At 46.7% G+C, this 16,733-nt stretch overlaps 1 protein-coding gene across 1 annotated transcript; it reads right to left on the reverse strand.

Annotated features, from left to right (window-relative positions):
• Positions 1-1,295: 1,295 nt before the first annotated feature.
• Positions 1,296-16,693, reverse strand: sms (spermine synthase). The gene is made up of 11 exons (XM_066699020.1): positions 16,448-16,693; positions 12,591-12,711; positions 9,573-9,660; positions 8,730-8,794; positions 8,401-8,576; positions 6,851-7,007; positions 6,436-6,523; positions 6,173-6,287; positions 5,728-5,807; positions 4,727-4,842; positions 1,296-3,910 (listed from the first exon to the last, which is right to left on the reverse strand). Exons 1-11 carry the CDS (start codon positions 16,668-16,670, stop codon positions 3,880-3,882), a joined length of 1,260 nt encoding a protein of 419 aa, XP_066555117.1. The 5' UTR covers positions 16,671-16,693; the 3' UTR covers positions 1,296-3,879.
• Between the last annotated feature and the right edge of the window lie 40 nt (positions 16,694-16,733).

A 16,733-nucleotide genomic window follows, 5' to 3' on the forward strand; every position in this document is an offset into this window, starting at 1 on the left:
CAATGTGAAGTCACAACAATGATAGGATCCAAAACTCAAAGGAAGGCGCCCCTCCAAGGAGTGAGATGGGGAACAGGCCAATTTGCTTCTTAGATCAGGGAGTTCAAAATAAGATAATGAGCAGGAAATAGCCTCAGTTAACCTTGAGTAATTCTGATGCATCGACTAAGAAATCAGATATAGCAGCAAAAAAACCTGTGACTAAAATGAACCCACAGAATTACCAGCATCTCAAAATTGACGCATTGAATTTCCATTCATCAATAAAGAGTTTGAGTGTCACCTCTGTTCTATATGAAATAAAATGGTGGAAATGGTTATTTTTGTGCCACTATTTTGAGTCACGGTGCATTCCCGCTGTGACACAGTGACCTGATGGGATCAGAAACCTCTGCTTCCTTTTCTGGGCGATCGAGCTGCGGCCAGAGCAGTTGATGCAAGTGAGAGTTGTAATTTGAATTGTTTCTGCAAAGCTGATGTTTCTTTCAAATCTGGAAATGATTAAAATGCAACATCTCAATCACAAGGAATGCATCCATAAACGCAAAGACCTACACACACACACACACACAGATATGCTCCCTTCAGTAATATACAACATTATATAAAATATATCAATGGCTAAGTGTCTTGATCAACTAATATAAGAATCCTAAGACAGCTGAAAAAAAAAAGTGCTGTGACCCCAATAATAGTAGGCATTGTGCATTAACAAAAGGCAGGCTGCATTGACTATAAACAAACAAACAAACACCAGATTTATTTTTATTTTTTAATAAACATTCCACCAACTTTCCATCAATGTTTCTATAATAGTGTACTGCAACAGCAGTCCACCCAACTCTTCAGTGCCAAGATAAAATACTCTGAAACATCTTCACTTTGGCGGAAGCAGAAGTTAGTGCAAACAAAAGGTACAGACTGAACAAGTGGTGTTTTTTGCAGGTGTACAGACACACACACACACACACACACTAACAGATCTGCAGAATGAGCTGGAAACACCCAGACCTTTTTTCTATTTAATTACTGTAATATCAAACCACATTTATGATACAATGGAGCCAAGAGTGAAGGTATAGTGGCAGCAATAATGAAAGGAAAAAAGCCAGATGCCAGGTTTCTGTCCTACATATTGAAAAAGCCACAGCAGCACATCTGCTTAGACATGATATTTCCAGCATGGGGGTGGGGGCAAGACAGTAAATCCTAAAACAGCTACAATCTTTTCAACTTGCACCACCATAAGTTGCTCCCACTCCCACAGATGATCATAAAATAGCGGTGGAACACAATTCAGATTTTATTTTATTTTATTGCCCAATGACCAATTTTCTGTACACAACACACACAGAACACCAATAACAAAATAAAAACAATCATAATGATAATAAAAGCGTTCCTGTGAACTAACAGCACCCAAACCCAATTTTGGAGTCCACGGATATTATAAATGGGGTCTGGCCTCTTCTGTTCATAAGGTCACTACAGTCAGACTACCCAGACTGGAGAACGATCGGGGAAGCAGAGACAGAGGGGAAAAAAGCATCACCCACATCTCCGGACTGTAATGCAACACATCACACTTTACACGAGCTCTGATCGTCAGCAGGTTTCGCAGATGCCCAGGGCACTGCTCGAACTATTCTCCTTAATATCCAGGAATGTCCACTTGAACGGCTTGTTTTTTGCTGATTTTGGTACAGCCAAGATGTTTTTATTATTATTACTTGGGGCATTTTGAGTCTCATGTCTGAGATCTAAATTAAATGTAAAGCTCATTATCAGTTAAGTCAATCTCAGAAGATGCAGGATGCAGTGATCTCGATCAGTCACATCGGGTATAAATCTCAGCTGGTGCTTGGTGGGCAGCGACACAGTGGAGGAGGGGAGGATATATTGGGTTGAATTAAAACATGGAGGCCATCGATCATGTTCATTAACTGAGCAAAGAAAACAAATGATCCACTCAGTTTTAAATCAATGGGAACCGAGTGGTCCAGGCCCATGAAATTATGTTTGACATCAATGTATAAACGCACACAATACTCCCTTTTTGGTGGCTAAAAAGTGCCGCCCCTCTTAAAAGCCAAAAATAGAGGTTTAAACATTATGCCTATTTTAAGCACAAGACATAAATACAGAACAGCCCTACTTCAGCCGTGTCAATCAGCCAGGGATGTTCACTCCTCCTGCTCCTGATTCAATGCCAAGACCTGGGCCTGGAGTGCCACAGTGCCAAACACAAAATTAACAGTATTAAACACTTAGCCCTCGTTATGCCCCCCCACCATTATAATTTCACTTTTTTGAAGACTTGCATTTATTTTGTTTTTCCATTAGATCAGCTTTTCTAAGCTTTAATTGAAGACCAAGACGTTTACATACTTAAAAACAAGGCTCCATGAATCGCATAATTTGCAAAGGATTATGTGAGAGTCCCTACACAAATCACATCAAATGAAAATAAAGACTTAATTATCCAATGTTCAAACCAGATCCCGGTCTTGTTTAAGCACACCTGGAGGTTGCTGGTGTAAGCAGGCCTGTTCTTACCAACAGATCCCAGTGTCTCAAACCGCTTTGAATTTAATTATAAAACAAATGAACAGAGAACACAGGCCGGGGGGGAAGAGCACGATAAACATGTCATCTGAGAAAGACAAGACGCAGGCGCCCAGGGGCAGCATCCTCGAGCGGGAAGGAGATAGACATATACACACACACACACACACACACACTTCTAAAACAACAATCTTGGCTGTCTTGTGTTACATGTAGTACCTATATTCCAGCAGGGTTTACACAGCAACAGACACAGTTTACAGAGCAATGGACACACACACACAGCTGGCCCCTGTGCTGCTGCTCTGTCCAGGTGAGATGCTCATCGGCTCTCTGCTAAACCTCCAGTCTGCTAACTGAGGTCCCCCAGTTCCTTTAAAGGGCCCCCCTTGGGCGCCATGCTCCCGGCTGCCGTGATTCGCCTGGAGGTTTCGACTCTCGCATATTTAAAAATTGTATTTTATTGTTTAAAAAGGACATGTTAGTTATCTTGGAATGTGACAAAAGCACTGTGTTGCTGAGGAAAACATCCACAGGGGATCTGTGTGACTAAGAAATGAGGGGAACTTTTATTTAAAAAGAAGAAAAAAAAAAAAAAAAGAAAGTTACTGTCAGGAGGATAGGCTGCTATATCAGGCCTAACCAGAGTGTAGTCAAGGACCCCAGCAGGGTCGACAGGGGTCAGAGGCTTCCTAAAGAGATCGATGGCCAGGTGCTATCCAGAGCGGGGAGAGCGAGCAAGGGGAATGGGGGGAAGAAAAACAAACAAAAAACATTTCCCTTTTAAAACAAGTTTAAAACGCATCAATGTCAAACTGGAAGCCCAAGTTAATACCAGTTCCTTGGCTGCACACTGAAAGCACCATAAATCAAAACCAACATTCATTTATAAAATAATAATAAAGAAAGGTCTGAAAGCAGAGTGACTTCTTAACCTATACACAAGATCGTACATTGAGCAAATACAGCAAGAACAACAGAGGAACCTTTCGAATGTCCTGTTGAAAAGACAGATCACGTCCCGCCCCTCTGTGCAGCAGCTTTCATCTTCGAGTCGCCAAGCCAACCACAAGCTCAGCAACTTACAGCGTTATTACCCAACCTACACACAACAAAATAACAAACACCAACTGAAAAAAATAAAATAAAATCCAACATACAAAAGAAAATTATAACGCAGATGTACAAAACTGAAAAACCAGCCAGACTACTTTCTGTTTCTCTTTACAGTGCATCTGAAACGCGGAGCTCTGGTAGACAGCGTACTGCTCCCAGGGGCTTCATGCAGCGTGGAGCTCCAGCAACAAACTGGATTTACTTCTTCCATATCGTGTAGAAAACCCACCTGGAGGGATCAGTCAAGGATCACGTGGGGAATTTGTTTTACCTGGGGTTTCATTTGTACAGGAGATCTGCCATTGAGCACCGCGAGACAGAAAAACTAAGCTACAGGGCCCGTTAACCTTCATTAAAACCCAAGCCCATCCTCTCTCATTAGCATTCTCAATCCTGCTTAATCTGTCCGGTTTAATCTACCACAGGCACATAGGAGATGCATTCCTCGTCCTCTTCCGGGTTTCTATTTCCATTCTGGAAGAGGACTGTATAAGCTGACCTTACTATTACACTGGCTCTGTCCCTCTCCCCCTCTGGGACTGCTTTCCCAAGGAAGCGTCCCACACTCACGCAAAAACACTTGGACGTAATTACGGAGCCGGTTACAGAAAGCTTGACATTAGGAAAAGTGTGCATCCTGCTGCCACACGTAATCACACCTATAAAGATCATTTAAAATGCACGCGCCTCTTCCACACTCACAGACTCCATGATTACCAGCATGTTTTTGTCTGGCGGCTTGTTTTTCCTCTCCTCAGACGAACCGTGGGTTGAAGCCTATATGGGTAAATAATTGTGGACGCTCGGTGTAGACTGTGTCAGCGGACCCCCGCTCCATAGACGGGCTGCTGCCCTCTTGAGCTGCTGCGCCCAGACACAGATAACAAAACGCAGTGCTGACCGTGACTGCCGATACCTGGGATGAACAAAACAGGCAAAACTCGAACCTCTATCCCCAACTTCAGCCTGCTTTCAACCCCCATCCCTGAGTGCCAAGATTCTCGTCTCTATTCATCCCTGTCTCTCCGTCTTTCCAAAAGGATACAATTCCATGTACGACGGAACGCAAACCACTTCCTTGGAAAACTCCACCGGGCAGCACAGCCGGCCCAGCTGCTCCTCGTACAGACAGAGCGCCTCAGTCAAGTTGACACAGTTTCCCTAAAGGGCAAGAGAGCACATGGTTGAGGTTCGTTTCTGTGTCCATCCCCCCCCCAGCCAAGTCTGTCTTTTCATCCTAAATGGACAGACCAAGAGGTTTAATTGAACAGATTACAGATTACAGATTACACAACACAACAAAGCAAACTAAAAAAAGAAAGAGGGATTATGTGTGGCAATAAACAGGCTGTGGAACTCTAAGGAACGGGCGACTGGGATTCTAGTCTCGGCTACTGTCTCACACACACACACACACCCCTCTCCCATCACTGGCATTAAATACCGCAGCAGGGGAAGAGGTAACTGCAGTTAACAGCGTTGCTTTTTTTACACTATAATGAGCCCTTTAATGGCAGGAACAACAGATTTAAAAAATAGCCCAGAGAGCAGAGTTTCAGCAAGTCTTCCTGGAGGGGGAGAGAGGGAGAGAGGAAAGGGAAGGGAAAAAAAAGTCTCCCTATGTGATTAACTCCTTTAAAAATAGAACCGTACACGGTCACCGTCCCCAGAGGTCCTCAGTGTTCACACACAACGAGGACTGCGCAACTTTTCTCATGGTGGCTTTGGGAAGAAAAAAACACAACCCCCCCCCCCACACACAGAACAACAATCCTCATCAAGTGGGGTGCATCTGTGACACTGATAGGATTACATTAATGACCTCACGCCGTTAACTCAAACCAGACCAGCGGAGAGCGAGAGTGAGTTAACCGTTTTATACGCAACACAAGAACACGCACACAATGCCCCCTGGATCGTCGGTTAGTAATCTGATTGAAATCGTACCCAGCTGCCCCCCGGGAGCTGCTGCAAATAAAGGACTCTGCTAAATTATATTATTAATACAACTATTATCCAGTGTAGACCTCAGGCTGCACTCCTCACCTGTGTGAAGTATTTCCCACTGGGCTTCAGGACCCTGATGGAGAGGTCAAGGATCAGCCGCAGAAACTCCCACGTCGAATCTGAAACGAACAGGTTTGGCACCATTGAGTGTTTAAGCTCATCACTGCCTGAGCCACTTCCCCACACCTGTGCCACTTTGGACACAGGGTACCAGTCAAGAGCTGTCGACAGGAGAAAGGCAGATCACACAGCTCCACTCCGGGGCGACAGATGTCATGTGTGGTGCTTTGAGAGAGTCACACTTCCCTCTAGTGGCCACTAACGGTGACAGCGGGCTTCCTATTTTCCCAACCCAAGCTCTGAGATGCTCACTGCACTGCAGGCTGGTTAGTGCGGCGTTTCTTCCCCACCCCACCCCCCGTTCTCCCAGTGCTTTCAAATTCAAAATAATACAAAGGTGTACAAGTGTTGGTTTCTAGCATACCTTCCTCTGGGGCCGTGGAGATGGGCACCGCTGTGAGGTCATTGATCACATAATCGAACGTCTTCCCTTCATTGGCAAACTTCTTCAGCACGGGGACGCAGTCCTCGACCAACACCTGGAGCGCAAGAGAGCCGTGAGTGCGTGTGGGCGGAGCAGAGTATGGAACTGTACCCGCTTAGGCAAGTTCTAGAACACAGGCCCAAAACAGGAAGGACTTTCATAAAACCGCGCTGCACTACTCTTGGTTGGGCAGCGATACCTACCTCGTAGCAGTCTCCTTTCAGATTGTCCAGCACGTCCCCGCAGGTCTTGCGCATGTGCTTCTTACACCCATCGATTACCAGCTGGTCAATGTGAATACGCCGTTAAGGAAAGATCCAAAAACCCATATTCGTACCCATGTTCACTGACCACATCACACATTATTAATCTTAGCATTCCTTAAGAGTAGTCATGAATCGGACAGTTATCCAACAGGTGTCCTTTATTACTTCCATGAAAACACCCCAATCTCACCAATAAATAGAAATCAAAGACTATTCAGATTGGCCAAAAAAATCTAATAATGCTAGTTGTTTTAGCTGGGGGATCGGTTTTCCTCAGGGACATTAATCTCTGCACCCAGTTAGAGAAGGCACCACGAGAGCGGGCCGTGCAGCAACGCAGAAAGTGAAGGATATCTCCACCATGGTGATCATCTTTGGTTTCAGCTTGACTGCCTCACACAGGATCCCACCATCACCGCCACCCAGGATCAGGATCTCCTTCCCGGCATAGTCCTCCTTCCCACTGCCCATGATGGCCCTGGTGTATGGGAGGTCACTCTCTGCCAGGTCTGAGAGGGGTAGGACAGAGAGAGGGAAAAGGAGATGGTGGTGGGACAGAGCGAGGACAAAAACGATTTCTACAGTGAATAAGAATTCTATGTCCTCTATGTTTTGTGTGTAGAATAAGAATAAATTAAACAGATCTGTCACAATATGCTAGACAGTGGCATCGACGTACACAGTGATATAAAACCGGGCCTTATAAAGTCTTGATACAACCAATTCCTTTGTGTCATGTCTTGTTCCTTCCACCAGGGGGGGCTGCAGTGCATGGCAGCAGCAACAGATCCACTCAGGTTCAGGGTAAACAAGATATTGTAGAATTGCAAAACGTTCGGCCTTTCAACCCCTCTGGAACCGGTCCTTTGGAGGCTGTTTCCAGCCTTGCTTTTTCGAAGGCAGGCCTAATCCAGTCAACTCATTCAACTCAATCAGTCTGAGCCCGTCTGCAGCGGCGACAGCGCTGAAGTGGTCGCACAGTGCGGCCGGTAATCATGCCAAGCTGCCTAGAAAGCCCTCACCTTGATAAACAAAGCCGATTACAAATTCAAAGTACTTAGAGAGCATCGGGAAATGTATGTGAGCCCAAGTCTGGTCTCAGCCCACAGTCCCTTATTTCATAATTAAGGCAAGTGATTAAGAAGATATATAAAGGGCTATACTTGGCTGTGGTTTGCAGTTATTCAAGCACATGATATATGATCACAGTAGCCCTACGCCCTACACCCTGCTATTTCCTGTCGCAGCGCAGCCTGAACAAACCCCCTCCAGTGCGCTGCTCATTTAAACGCACTGACACTGAGCGCCGGAGAGAAGCTTGTTTTTTATTTCCATTGTCATCTGATTATATTATTTTAAAAACACCTGCAATCTAACTGCTTAATTTGTTTGCCTCTGATAAAAAAGCAAAACAATCGCAGCTGCTTCCAATTTTGTATTTGATTCCATTTCTCCTCCAGTAATCAAGGCAAGGTTTTCCGTTATACCCCAGGACCGGCAGGAGAGTGCAGTTGAAAAGCTTCGACTGTGGGACGCCGAGTAGAACAGCAGCCCTCTCCCGCCCGGCGCTCGTTCTCGAGCTAAACCCTCCACACCCCGCTGCTCGAGGGAGGGGCTCTCTGCAGAGGGGGGCCGGAAATTTCCAAGCAGGCCGGGGAGCCGACCGTTGCTCAGGGATCAGCAGAGATGGAGGGAGTGCGCAAGAGTGGCACTGCAGACCAAGAACACTGGCTGCTGGGAGTGAAATCCAGCTGATAATTCAGCTCCTACAAATGATAAGGGTCACTTGGCTTGCAAGACGCTGCCTGGTCACTACAGGAGGCGGAAGGGAAGCTGCTCTTAGACCGGTCACTCTGGTAGCAGCTGGTGCAATTTTTTTTTTTTTTTTTATTGTTCACTTACTGACATCTCCATTGAGGATGAGAATGTTGCCAAACTGCCTGGAGTGCAGGATCTTGATGTTCTGGTAGGGCGAGTCCTGCTCGTACACAGCCTTGTCGATGTCATACTCTACCAGTCGGCCGTCCGCCGTGGGCCAGTATCGATCCACCTCCTCCCCCCGCAGAAGGGCTGGCAGCCTGGACACACAGAGGCACAGAGTTCACAGCCTGCAAGAGAACCACGCACAATGCCCCACACACAGAGCTCACCAGCTGCACAGGACATACTGGACATACTGCCCACACTCTGCCATCACAGATGATTTAAACAGATGCAACTTTCAGTCTTACCTTTTACTCCTTTTAATTTTGCCGTGCAAAAGAACTTTCATTTTTTCTTCCAGTGCATTTAGTAGCTGCAATCAAAAATAAATACATTAATTGATCAAATATTGAATAATCCCCCATTTAAATGAGAGAAATAAAAGAATGCCTTAATTCTTAACTAGAGTAAGTGCTCAGAAATTGTTTGGATTTCACGGGTTTCTCTTCAACACACAAGCAAACATTGTCATCACGTTAATGGGGCCAACTGCCCGTGGACATCACCATCGTGGCAGGGCAGCAGCTGCAACATCTGGCAAAAAAATCAGTGGGCTCCCGAATCATGGAATGCACTGGGGTGGAATTGGGGCTGAAAGGGTGCGTTCTTTGGAGGCCGGGCTACCGCCTCTGACTGCATGGGCACCAAGGACAGCCACCGAGGGCAGGTCATGCCACCGCCTCTGGCTCCAGTCTTGATCAGTGGTGTTTGGTTTCCTGGGTTTCTTCTATAGTTCTGTGTTTTGCAGGTACCAATACTAGTTATGGTAAAATCTGTGACATTTGACATTCCATTTTAAAGCGATTAAACTATAATTTGTTTGTTTCCCACATGGGTGTGTACAGGAAGGACAAGTGAATTCTGCACAATTTTTCACATCCTCAATTACAAATTTCTGCATACCCTCCCCCCATTTATGGTGGATTGAATGACAAAAACGGTCTAAACTGCTAAATTTTATCACATGAAAAAGTAAAACACAGACTATTGAGAATATGAGAGCTGTGTTAGAAATTGTGCTCTAGACACAGGCCCAGTAGACACAGGCCCGGGACCTCTGCTCTCCCCGCAGCGATGGCAGGAACACTTACGTCATCCACCTGTGTGGCATCGTCTCCAGCGCAGCTCTGCAGGTCCACAGACACAAACCCGTGCGAGTGCAGCCGGAGAACAACAAACCTGCAAGCACACAAAATGGGCTTACACACAACCAGGGCACTACAAACCTGCAAGGACACAAACCAGGTTAAGAGGAGGGGTCACAGACACCCATTATCACAGACCATGAGCTCTAAGCTTTAGTGGACTCGGGACAATTCATTACAGTCTGCGAGAAAAAATTGATTTCATGCAGCCCGGGGTTATTATTTTACTTCAGAACAACAGATTTATTACTTGCATCTGATTTTACAGTTTTAAAATAACAGTCGTTCACTATGCTATATATATATATATATATATATATATATATATATATATATATATATATAAACATGCAAACAAATTATCAGCCTAAGCATAGATCAAAAGTTAATAAAATAAACCAAAGTATATGATCAAAGGACGACATCGAATGGATCTCAAGAGAAGACGACCACGATGAAATCATACACGTTGCAGGCGTGACATGGAGGAGAGAGGCTGTAGATCGAGGAAAGTGGAAACATCTTGGGGAAGCCTTCATCCAGCAGTGGATCAATATAGGCCAATAGTGATGATATTATATACATATACAGACGGGTGACAAATTAAAGAAAAAACCAGTGTCTCAGTGAGGTGTTGGGCACCACGAGCCTCCAGAACAGCTTCAATGCTCTTGGCACAGATTCTAGAGTCTCTGGACGCTACTGGAGGGATGAACACCATTCTTCCAAAAGATATTCCCTCATTTGTGTTTTGATGATGGTGGTGGAGAGCGCTGTCTAACACGTCGGTCCAAAATCTCCCATAGGTGTTCAATTGGGTTGAGATCTGGTGACTGCGAAGGCCATAACATGTGATTCACATCATTTTCACACTCATCAAACCATTCAGTGAGCCCTCGTGCCCTGTGGATGGGGCATTGTCATCCTGGAAGAGACCACTCCCATCAGGAGAGAAATGTGTCATCTTAGGATAAAGGTGATCACTCAGAATAACTTTGTAATGATTTGCAATGACCCTTCCATCTAAGGGGACAAGTGGACCCAAACCATGCCAGAAAAATACCCCGCACAGCATAACAGAGCCTCCGGACCCGTCACTGTAGGGGTCAAGCAGTTGGGCCTGTACCGTTCCTTGATATCGCCACACATGCACTTGCCTGTCTTTGTGACTGAAGCTCCTACCCCAGTAATGACCCCTCTTTCAAAGTCACTTAGATCCTTTCTTCTTGCCATCTTGATCCAAAATCGAGGTCAACTGGGCCTGCTCAGCATTTTTATACATGCCACAGAGCATGATAGGATGTTCATTGCTTAACTGTATCATGCAGTACACCTGTTTGGAGGCATCTGCATTTGTTATGTTCCTCCACTCATTTATTCAGGTTTTTCCTTTTATTTGTCACCCATCACACACACCCACACGCACGCAGCCTGCAGGGAGTGGTGCATGAAGGGAGGTATTTTAGGACCACAAGGTATCCCCATCATCCTTTCTACATGCTTCCTGATAGTGATGTATACACGTCAGGCACCTGTTAGCCGGTACAGAGTGCACACCCTTGTCTCACGTCAAGCTCCAACATAAAAGCACATCACGCATACCACTCAGTCTACAGTACCAGAAGGGAAAAGCAAGGATGGAGAGATGGAAAGAGACCACATGGCTTTGACTGACAACCACCAAACTGCCAAATTCTCCAAAACATTGCCATATTATATCAACCCAAAGTGACAACACCGACCGGACAGAGCACACACCTCACGTCGTGCCACAATATACGTTAAATTATCATCTTTAAAGTGAGGGAAAGGGTGACACAGGGCCATAATAACCCCTCACTCTGAAGGGCACAGATGTAGCACACGCCTAATTGTGCACTTAATACCGTGATTCATGCAGTACAGGAAATCTCTCCACACACGACAGTGAAGGCGGGGGGCGATGACCTTCCAGTATGAGACGGATGACTTTGCCTCAGGGTTCACTTCTAATTCGCAGTATAACCACTTCTGAATCAGATGTGCTTTTGATTGAGTCACAAACAATGCCACTCTGTGACTCTCAGGTCTCTGGAACGGCTCCCGTGGCTGCCCCTCTGCCCGATCCGCGCGCACTGTTTACTGAATGAAACAGGTGCAGCTGCCAAATGTGATTCACCCCAGCTTAGGCAGTAACAATGCAGACTGCAGATGTTTTGATTGTGTAGAGAAAACAGGAAATAATAGCGAAATCCCCAAATCAGATAGTCCTTTGTTCTGCCATTATGACGGGGTTTGTCTGTCTAAACCTCGGGCCACTCTGCAGCTCAGTGTGTGCATGCGGCAGCATAGGAAACGCTTTACCAACAAATTAAACCCCAGTCCTGCATTATTTCTCACATTACGGCTCATGTGGTTTTTATTTATCCAGACGTCCTGCCCCCATTCCCTTCAGTCTGGGCTGGGGGAAAAAGTCAGGGCTTGAGCAGGGCATCCCCAGCTCTGCTCCCCTGAACACTGCACAAAAAAAGAACCTGCATCCATGAGGAAGAGCATGCTGTGCAGTGGCCTAAGGCTCGAGAAGTACTTCACCTGCGGCAGGTAAACCCGCTGAGCACAAGGCGCGACCGCATGTGTGTCGATACGTGCCATTATATGCACTGCACCAAGGTAAATAGAGCAGCAAATGTATCCCAAATGAGCTCTGAATAAATCAATTTATCCCCTGGGATACGCAGCAGTACGTTCACATCGTGTTTTTGCAGAAGCGCACTGAATAGATCGCTGACATCAAAACGCATCAAGGCAACAGTTGGGTGTCCTAATTACTCGGCTCCAATACTCACAGGAGGCGGCAACACACATGGGACAGTGCAGTAACACCACACACACAACGAGAACAACAACACGTTTCTGTAAAGGATGAAGCCTCTTCGACAAAATGTACAAAAATCATCACACTACTAGAACCACGAAAACTCTTACCTGCCATTTCTGCCAGTGAACGTTGCGTAGTAGCCATGGTCGTCAGTGCCGTGAAAGGTTTCTGTCATTTCTTGCTCTTGAAAAATTGCCTGCAGGCCCTGGGCAGAGGTGGTGCAGTCAGCTGTTGGGAGAAAAATATTTTGTTTTAATGCAGGATAAATCCCACTAACCTGTACGATCACTGCTTGAAATCAGTACAAGAAGCCCAAAATCCCATCCAGACGTGAAAAAGCAGGTGAGGGAGGGAACGCGGCAGGATGTGTGCAGCGCGGCGCACACTGCCAGGTGCAGAGATGCAAAATTAAACAAATGACACCCTTTTGACCCCAGGATTTCCATGACCCCTACTGTGTTCACTCAAGCTATGTAAGCAAGTTTGCATTCTTGTCTTTAGGTTTGGATTTATTTATTTATTTGGCGGTGTCATTCCCAAAGTGTAAAATTGCAAGTCTATTCTTGGAGCTGCATCCCAGACAAATGCAAACAATGTCGAGACCATCTGAATGAACTTTCTGCATAGGGACAGCCCTACACTGTACTGAACACAGGCTGAACGTGTGGCTAGAGCTAGGCCTCAACCAGCTCTTCTCAGTACTGGGGAGGCAGAGATCGCTGGATTATGCCGATGGTGTCCACACACAAACGAGCGTCTGTGAGTGAGTCGCTTCCTCCTGTCTCACGGGCCCTGCTACAGTGCGCAGCTGTACTCACGCACCAACAGCACGCTGCAAAGCACAGGGCAGAAGACGGCCGCACGCCCAGGTGAGGCGCTGGCGGCCGTGCAGCCATTACAGCAGAAAAACAGCTGAGGCAAGACTAGAACAATGCGGGTGGCCAGAGATAACCAAATAATGTACCTTCCTGCTAACATTCCTGGGGGGGGAAGGGGTTGTTTGTCTATTCACTGTGATGCAGATAATAAATGAAAAAAATAAGAGCACTACTCCTGTGAGCTTCAGCTGCTTGACCTTCCCACGCACTGGAGCAAAACAAAAAGCACTGCAAAGAAACACTATTTCCCAAACAGTTCCATTGTTTTTAAGATCCTGCTCTGAAATGGAAATAGACTTGCTTTGCAAATCATAACAAGCCCGCCTGCTCTGCTGCCCCACATCACGACTCAGCATACTCATACACCTGCTACCCAGGGGCAGCCTTCACCCCAATTCACCTTTACCACCGCACAGTAGTGCAATAATCACCATTCAAGTTATCCCAGACACCGCACGCACGCACACCATGCAAGTCATTAGTACAGTTACAGTAGCATTTACATCTGAACCAGAAAGTTCCCTTTTCAGAATAAACATTTCTAACATCTTGACCTTTATTTACTTAGAATGGACAAAGCTTCTTGGAAAAACCTGCACACAAGAAACCCACATCTGTCTCCATCCTGGCCATGCAGATGACAGTGAAGCAATGTGTGGTGCAATGAAACACACACCGGACAATCATGTATTTTTAACAGGAGGGGCTCTGGGCACATTCTTCAAGGCTACAGAGAGGAGTGTGGCATCTCAAGGCCAAGAAAACACACAGGAAGGAATAGTTGAGGATTATACTTGGTTTAATGGCAAAATGCAGCTGAATTCCTTAAAATAATGCTCCCTACACAACCTAAATGTAACTGTAATACCAGTTATACCACCATCTGCATGAATAGATAAAACTTTATTCTGAACTGTGCTACTCTAGCTATCAGCATGAACACTCCCCTGCACAGGCCACTACAATAAGACAGAAAAGGAACCCACCCTGCCCATGTCCACATTATAAATGAACTTATTAATTCAACACACTGCTGCCCGAAGCACACATTGTCTACATGCACTGCCGGGCCCAGCTTCAATCGCTGCCCTTTCACCAGAGCAGGACAATCACAATTAGCACACCCCATAGATCCTGTTAGTCAAGCTTGACCATAGCAAGTGTGAGTTGCAATGATACATGCCCAAAACCGTAAACCGGAGGCTGAAATCACGAAGGTTGGCCTTCTCGACGTGCCACGCAGGTGTTGCGGTTTGGCTCAAAGTGAGGACTCCTCGTTCAGGACTCAGAAACCGCACATGTGGCAGCTACACAGTGTGAGCCCCAAGCCAACGTGTAGCCAACTTCAGAAATGCATTCTGAAGCCCTTGCCCAGAAGCCCTGCATAAACCACAGGATGCATCCTGTTTGCAAAGACCTACTGTTCAATTCATAACAGCACTGTAAGTGTACACTGTGGCCAACCCCTCTCAGCAACATCACCAAAACTGCTGCTTATCAGCATCTCTGATTGCACAACAGACTGCAGCACCATCAACTACAAGTTTATTTTTCTGGGACAGGACAGTTTTACACCCAATTTACAGTGTTCTTTAACCCCTAGAAACACACGTAATACATATAAAACATAACCAGAGGGTTAAGGTCCAAAATGGAGTCTTCTGCTCAGCTACTTTTCCACAATCAAAACCCCCACTGTCCCACGAGGAGTCAGGATGTAAATCTCTTAAGTCAATTCCCTGTGTCACATGGACAGCCCTGAGGAATACTCTGCTTCTGCAGGCAATGTCCTGATCACCTTTCCCATTCTTGACAGACATACCATGCACAGGTTTCCATCTGGAACTGCTTCCACATGAAAACGAATGCATTGAAACTAGAATAGCAAAGCAAACAATCAGGGAATTCATTCCATTGGGTCATATTCAAAACCCCAATGGATACAGTGTGATAATGCAACCAAAGCTTTGGCCTTCTTTTGCAATGGTTTTGTTCACATCAATACAATCTTTAAAACTAATTTGCTAAAAGCTCTTTCAGCTCTCAGAAGCTTGAGGGTTTTCAGGACTGAAATTAATATTTCATGGTTCAAACCGTGGGGGTGGAGCCTGACCCCAGCCGACAAGGACACTCAATCTGGCCCCGCCGACATTCGCATAGCCAGCACCCTGTGGGAGACAGAGATGCAAAATCCAGACAGCACTGTCAAGGACAGAGCTGTGTACACCTTTCCCCACATCTGGCCTAGACTACACAGTGTAGAAAGTGGCACATACATGCCAGTCAGCACCTGGGTTACAAACAATATGCACTGTAATTTGGAATAAACCCATCCCAGACCTGTGCAGTATGTCCTCACCAGGACAACAGTGTAAACAGCGCTCTCACTACACTGCACTTTGGTACATCTTACAGCTACAAGGTGTCTTGGTCATAAAACACAATACAAACTTCAGTGTAAAGTGACACAAGCTCACTGGGAGTTAAACCATGCATTCGTGACCTGCTTATTATGAAACATGCCATTCTTTAGCAGAGCTATATTGAGATTTCAAAACACTTACAGGGAACAATAAAAACAGACGGATGTTTAATACACAGCTGCAACTGTGTCCAGCGGTGTTGCGGCTCCACGCTGCTGTCCTTCACACGGAGCCGCGGCGCCGCGTCTATATAAAGGCAGCCCCGGCGCTGGGGGAGCCTGTGTCCGGGGCCGCAGCCGGGCCAGCCTCCAATAACCCCCTGCTCGCCCACTGCACAGCACAGCAAGGGCAGGGGATACACAGGCGCGGCAGCAGCCCGCCGACTACAGCGAGAAGAGGTGACTGCAGCTCACCGCCACCCTAAAGACACTCTCCGCCTCACACGCAGACGACAGCACAGCTATATCACACACGGCAGGGTTATAAATACGGGAAGGTCAATATAATTAGGCTCTATGGAGACTGCAGCACAGGCGACAGCGCAGATAAAACCCGCAGCGCTGCCGGGACACACAATGAAAACGGTGCACCGAGGCAATGAGGCCGAGCGCCGCGGTCCCGCATGGGCGGCCGACACGCGTGTCCCCCTCTCTCGCTCCGTACCTGGCTCCGAGAGCTGGAAGTCGAGGGTGTAATGTCGCACGGCCATGATGGGAAGCAGCCCGCAGCCATGCCTGGTGGAGGCAGCCGTAGTGAGGGCGAGGGAGCCTGTGTTTGACAGTGAGGACACGCTGGAGGTGCTCTCTCTCCGTGCGGCGGGCGGGGGAGGGGCCTGCGAGCATGTGTGAGACGCGCAGAGGCGCAGCTGCTGCAGCTGCAGCTGCATCGCCTGCCTGTGGCGCAGCCTCGTCATGTGCAGCCGCGCAGGGACGGACTGAGCTCAGCACGG

The sequence above is a fragment of the Amia ocellicauda genome, chromosome 3, assembly GCF_036373705.1.
Source record: "Amia ocellicauda isolate fAmiCal2 chromosome 3, fAmiCal2.hap1, whole genome shotgun sequence".
NCBI lineage: Eukaryota > Metazoa > Chordata > Actinopteri > Amiiformes > Amiidae > Amia > Amia ocellicauda.

Excerpts from the sequence above, each read along its gene's own strand:
- sms (XM_066699020.1), bottom strand. The coding sequence starts at position 16,670 with ATGCAGCTGCAGCTGCAGCAGCTGCGCCTCTGCGCGTCTCACACATGC. Across the intron at positions 5,808-6,172 it reads CTCCACGGCCCCAGAGGAAG|ATTCGACGTGGGAGTTTCTG; the intron begins GTATGCTAGAAA and ends TGTTCGTTTCAG. Across the intron at positions 4,843-5,727 it reads GTGGGAAATACTTCACACAG|GGAAACTGTGTCAACTTGAC; the intron begins GTGAGGAGTGCA and ends CTTGCCCTTTAG.